This window comes from Verticillium alfalfae, genomic scaffold (genome assembly GCF_000150825.1).
Source record: "Verticillium alfalfae VaMs.102 supercont1.11 genomic scaffold, whole genome shotgun sequence".
NCBI classification, from domain to species: Eukaryota; Fungi; Ascomycota; class Sordariomycetes; order Glomerellales; family Plectosphaerellaceae; genus Verticillium; species Verticillium alfalfae.
This window is the reverse complement of record NW_003315028.1, coordinates 449,226-455,467: the sequence shown is the minus strand read 5'-3', so window position 1 is coordinate 455,467 and position 6,242 is coordinate 449,226. Positions and strand designations below refer to the sequence as shown.

Genomic DNA, 6,242 nt, shown 5'->3' with positions numbered 1-6,242 from the left:
TTTCGTATGTGGATGTCCTTTCAGAGAACCAAGAAGGGCTCGGACCTCTCAAGCTTATCGAGGATTGAGAATCGAGCTGCGAACTCGGTGTCGGAAGGAATCTGGAGGTTTCACAGTGGTCGACTTGGTCAAAGTGTGAACTTGTCTGCAAATCATACGGGATTTGATGGCCTGTTGTGAGATTGGAGACAGGTTCTGATGCCTGAAAAGAGCCTGCATAATGTGGTCTGGTAGAAAGATCGCTTAGGGGGTGTGTGTCGTGGCGGTGAAGGGACGAATTGGCAATTTGGGGTCTGCAAACAGGTGACAACGGGTGATTGGCACGCATGTCCCCAAACGCGGTACGTTTGTCTCCAAAACGTGTTGGCGCTGGCGAGAAGACTCGTGTTAGGGGCGAGGGCATAGGCGAAGCACGTTCACCTAAGACATGAACAGGTGACGAGGCGTCCCTCGTCAGGGAAGCTCGTAGTCCGAGACACTGGAAAATGTGCATCGCTTGTGCATAATCGCTTCTTACAGCAAACTCGGCTCTGATTTCGTGGACTTGTCCCTATATCTTGTCTTAGCTATCAGTGTTCAGTCTACGACGTGGCCTACACACTTGAGATGGCTCATATCGAAGGCGAAATGTCTTCTCCAGCTCCCGCTGACGAAGTTCGTACGGTATAGGGTGGCCACTTGTTTGCACAAGCTCTCCTAGATAAAGTCGTTCCTTTAACCGTCAGTCTACAACGCGAAAGCGAAGTCGGCCAGGTTGAATCACCAGTTGACGGGTACCTGACTGTATGAGTAAGATGACGTTGGGCGCCATATCCCGGAGACTATGCGATGGAGCAGCCCAGTCCACGAGTTGCTTCTCGTGTCTCAGTATCAAGGAAACATTGAACGTGTGTGTGCTGCGATGTTGCTCTTGCGATATCGACTGAACCGTGCCGACAGAAGCACGGCTGAGGGGAAACACGTGCAGCTGGGAATCGCCACCAGCTGATTGAGGAAACATATTGTATCGATGTATGATGAGAAAGTCATCGCAGGATTCCGATTTAGTGGTGAGTGTGTAGACTGGATTACATTGCTCTGGACGGCTTGGCCGTTGGCGATGAAGACGGTCCAGACGTTTGGGGCGGCAGGAATATAGGTTGCTGGTGATTCCTTCCCCAGGCAGCTAACCTAGGGCGCAGTACCTTAGTCTAAATGAATGCTTCGACGTAGAACTAGACCTTCCAACTCGGCAGGTATGGATCCTATCTCGGCACTAAGACACACCATCTGCACCTCGATTATCATAATGGGATTATCTATGTAGACATGCTCCGAACAGAGGAGGCCCCTATATATGGTACAGAGTGTTTCCGCTCACTACACAGTGCCCATGTGGTAACAAGACAGGCGAATCTCTACGACGGCAGGCACAATCGAGCTGGTAGTTGAAACGGCTAAACTTCGGTTATTGCACAGACGCCTCAGCACGTACCACGTATCCAGGTACCTCGAGGCACGGTCTTCGACTTCGTCAACTGGTGACATGGAACGCGACCAATTTTCGACACGGCGCGGCGACCGCGACTAACCAACCAGTGCTCCGTCGCATTGCAACTGCCATCTGCAGCCACCATCAAGCAGAGCACCAGCATTACGGTCCTGCAATCCTTTGCAGTACACCATCAGGGATCCAGCAAACGGACAGTCATAATTGAGTGACCGGTGTTTGTCAATTGCGTACACCTCGCTCCCTTTCTGTTCTCTCATAGTCCGGTGCTTGCCTGCCCGCGACAAAACGCAAGTCCCCCCCACCGCACCTGGTTGAATGCTCCAGTCGCTTTCGGGAAGTCATCAGCTGATTCTTTTACCCTTCGATAGATTCGTTCGTCTGTGTCCTCGAACGAGCCTGTTGACGTAGCGACATGGCGCCCGAAACAAAATATCCCCCTCACGAGATCGACCGCACTCCCGAGTACGAGGAGTTTATGACCAAACTGCGCGCCTATCATCAGCAACGAGGTACCACGCTTGACCCAGAACCCAAGTGCTCAACAGTAAATCTCGATCTTTACAAGCTTTTCAACCTGATTGTGGAGGAAGGCGGCTACGACGAAGTCAGTGACAGGAAACTTGCCTGGCGCGAGATGGTCGAGAAGCTCGGCATCCCTATGACCAGCATCGCATCCACCGCCTATCAACTCAAGGACCGCTACCTGAAAAACCTGGCCGCATACGAAATCAGCACTATCCACGGAAAAGAATCCCCCCCGAAAGACATCCTTGAGGACGGGACGGCCAAAGGTGGATCGCTTCTGACCGAACCCGAGAAAACTATGCAGCAGACTCGCTGTGCTCGCCGCTCGGGAGACGCGGCACACGTCGCGCGATCGCTTCTGGCCAAAGACACACTGTCGGCTCCAGCTTCCGCTCGCGCGATTGAGAGAAGCCCCCCGCAGAGAGTCATCTCCAGCCTGACACGGCCCGACTCGCACCGTAACGCCTCGGGAGCACAGACTGGACAGACCAGTCAAACGACGTCCCAGCATCACTCCAACTCCCAGAAGCTCGGGCCAAGCCAATACACCAGGGCACTTCCCATCGGCGCATCCCACTGCCGTGCCCATGTCAGGCCAGCAGCGCCTTCCTCGCGGGCCGAGTGGGGCCTTCAACCCCTCGAATTCGGAAGAATATAGCCTCTGCTGTTGATACGTACCAGCCCAAAGTCGCTCCAAAGCTTTTCCAGCCTCTAGTGCTCAGACCCGTCGATACGCCAGGCAACAATCCTGCAGAGTTCGCTAGGCGCCGACCGCTGGCGCGGCAGAGGCTGCAGCCCCCCGAGCTGCCCCATGGAACACCAGGACGTACGTGCTTTCTTCCAGCCGTGATGGTTGCTCCAGATTGATGCTGACTGTGTCTAGTGCGCAAGGACGGTGCCGGTATTTACCACCGATGCCTCATGGGTCTGCGATCAAAGATCTTGGCTGAGCAGGAATATGCCGTACATCACTTTGTCAAGATCTCATATGAAAGAGGTGATAAGTTCAAGTTTGAGCAGTTCGCAGGCCTAGCAGATGCGCTCGTCGAAAAGGCGCTTGATGTCGGCACCCTGTTTTATGATATCAAGTGGGAGATCTCGTGGGTTCCGGTCCCCAACAACGCTGGGCCCGGCGTCCTCGATGGAGAGAACGGGACGCCCGATATCCTCGACCGCATCAGCAAACTCACCCCCAAACCCGTCTCAGATCTCATCCAGCCTGCCAAATTTTCAGACGCCCTTCGGTGCATCTCCGAGGCCGTCCTCACGATTCGCAACATGGTCACGCTCCAGGACAATGCTCACTTTGTGTCCGACCTGCAGCCGCTGAAAGACCTGATCTGCATCATCTTGAGGCTTCCCACACATAACAGCATCGTTGAGCTGAAGCACATGGCGCTCGAGATCACAGAGTGCCTCACGCCTTACATGTCTCTCGGTTCAGATGATCCCCTCTACCAGGTGCTCCTAGAGCAACTCAAGTCAACAGACCGCGGCATGATTCTCGGCGGACTTCGCGCCCTCGGCCGCATCTCGATGAAGCTGGCCAACACCAACAAGCTCAGCAATGTGCCCGCCGAGACGCTAGAGAGCATTACGCGCTGGCTGCAGCTCAACGACGACGACTTGATGGACGCGTGCCTCGACTTCCTGTACCAGTACACCGCCGTCGCCGCCAACATCGATGACTTGCTACGGTTCGTCAGTGCCGAAAGCCTGGTCATTCACCTCGTCCGCCTTCTCTCGCATGGCGCGAAGAAGGTTACGCGCGAAGTTGTCATTGTGCCCGAACTCAAGACACCCCCCAACGACTACGCCGCACCGATGCCGACAGACCTTCTGCAGGAGCTTTTGGCCATTAGCGAGCCCGAGCGCTGCCAGGCGTGGGTCAAGTGCTTCTTCGAGGAGGATAAGGACTCGTTCGTTACGCAGATCATGGCCTGGCAGGCCTACCAAGCAGCATTTGTGTCGGCTCTCAAGTCGTCCGGACAGACGCTCATCACGCCCGCAGATTTTATCCGTAATGCCACCATCGTCTACAAGGAGTCGCGCGCCGAGGTGCTCCGCGTGTCCAACGCCGGCGAGACGCAGCAAAAGTTCATCATCCAGGGCCTGCGAGCCCGTGAGAACCCCGTCGGCCTCGACGGCAAGGAGTTCAAGCGCTGCATCTGGGACGCCGCCAAGCAGGGCGTCAAGTGCGGACAGCACTTTGCCAGCCCGCAGCAGATGAGCGTCCACATTCTAACACACCACCTTGGTATTGCCAAGAACGCCGCCGGCACCTTTGATAATGTCGAGCTGGAGTGCCGCTGCCAGTGGGGCGAATGCAGAAAGTTTCCCGAGCCCACCAACATGAAGCTCTTCCAGATCGCGCACCACATCTCCGTCCACGCAAGCATCGTCTTCCCGCGCAAGACGGCAGCTGATGGTGACGCTGCCCAGGCGCTGACACGCGACTGGCTCAAGCCCGCTGTGACGAAGTCGGTCGACTACGAGGAGACGGCCATGGTGCGCGATGAGCGTAACCCCAACGCGCCGCTCCAAGCCGCCGGCATCCCGCTGAGTGCGGCTCTCATCCTGAGGAACATTGCCCGGAACGTTCCCAAGACGCAGGCCGAGGCTGAGCTGCTGCGGCACTACGAGGGCGGTTGGAACGAGCGGCTCTTCCGCTGCGTGCGCCCGCGGCTGTTCGAGCTCATGGGGCTGAACAAGGGCCTGGTATGATTCCGCTTTCCCTCTTGCAGCATGCCATCTGTTTCGTACTAACACGTCTCTGCGCAGGCCGAGTACATTGCCTCTATCATTGAGCTCGTGGAGCCTGAGACTGACAACTAGAGAGATTTATCTCGACTTCGCCTTGACAGTCATGAGTGAGTGATCATGAGAATGGTCTCCTTTTTTCTTTTTATTCTGTTTTCGTGTACAGTATGTAGTCAGTGACCCTTTTGAGGTTGGGGCAATACCCAGGGCGTTCCGGATTCACGAATTTTGGACCTCTTTCGGGACAATGGGAAGTGGGAAGGCGGGGAGAAAGGGCGCTGGGTGGGCATGGCGATAGACAGAGGCCTTTGTCTCATGCTGCGGAGAAAGATTCCGGCTGTGAGACGAAAGTCTCGAGGGCCTGTCTGGGATAGATACAATGAAAAAGCGATAATTTGAGCCAATGAATAGCACACATGTCAGAGCGTGGGCGAATCCTGCCGCGTCGTAAGCCAGAAGAAGCAGTACTTTTCAGGCATGTTGCTTTCGCACATGAAAGCCAAATCCTGGAAGATGTGACGTCTGAAAAAGAATATGAGGAGAAGCAGAAACAGAAGGAATCGAGGCACAAGAAAGCATCGCAAGACTTGAACTAGTCTCACTCTGTCCGGGATAGGGAAGGAAAGGGAAAGGGGGGGGGGGGCAGAGATCCGAATGACAGAACACATCCTTTACGACGAGACCACACACCCCCATGACCCCTGTCATCATCCCGTCCCGCGAATGCGGTTCCCGCCCCCACGCAAAGGCACTGCACGAGCTACGAGCTGCACACCCAACATCGCAAAGTCCAGGAGAAGAGTAGGCAAAGAAAAAGATGCCTAGGTGTGGGTCGCCGGGGAACATGTACCGCGACCGGGGCTCGGGCTCAAGGGGTTCAGGCCTTTAATGAGGTCTCCACGAACTGACATTGCGAAGTCTTGTGGGGAAGGCCATGGGGGACGGGGGTGTTGAGCCTCTTAAAATTGCAGCGAACCAGGAGCTTGGGGACCATGAAATGTAGTATCCATGGTGTCTGGATTTTCCGACGAAGCTCGGAGAGCGAGACCTTTCGTCACACTGGGCAGGTTACGGGAGACGCAAACGGGCGAGTAAAAGGGGTCTTCCGGAGAGAAAGTTCTGCAGTACGTACCTCACCTTAGGCATGCTCACAAAGTGAGGCGAGAATAAACGGTGCTGGCCGTTGGAGCACGCGTGGAAGACGTACCATGTCGAGAGCGGTCAAGGGCTTGCAACGGTGAGCACTTGCTGCGAGCCAGGGCGCTTGAAAGCGTGGCATCCCGCGTTCGCTTGACCGACATGACATGGCATGGGGGCGACATGCATGCACCCGCCTAGACTGCATGCGGCCGTCGCCAGCTAAGGCCCAGGCTCAGGACCACGGCAACGCCAGCCTAGAATCAGCAGGTCCATGGACGGGGAGACTGATGTTAGTTTCCCCACCCCACAAAAAAAAAAAGTGCAG

At 55.6% G+C, this 6,242-nt stretch overlaps 1 protein-coding gene across 1 annotated transcript; it reads left to right on the top strand.

Annotated features, from left to right (window-relative positions):
- Positions 1-1,904: 1,904 nt before the first annotated feature.
- VDBG_07957 (conserved hypothetical protein) lies at positions 1,905-4,852 on the top strand (the record flags this gene model as incomplete). Its single annotated transcript, XM_003001652.1, has 4 exons — positions 1,905-2,606; positions 2,699-2,843; positions 2,901-4,735; positions 4,799-4,852. 4 exons carry the CDS (start codon positions 1,905-1,907, stop codon positions 4,850-4,852), a joined length of 2,736 nt encoding a protein of 911 aa, XP_003001698.1.
- Between the last annotated feature and the right edge of the window lie 1,390 nt (positions 4,853-6,242).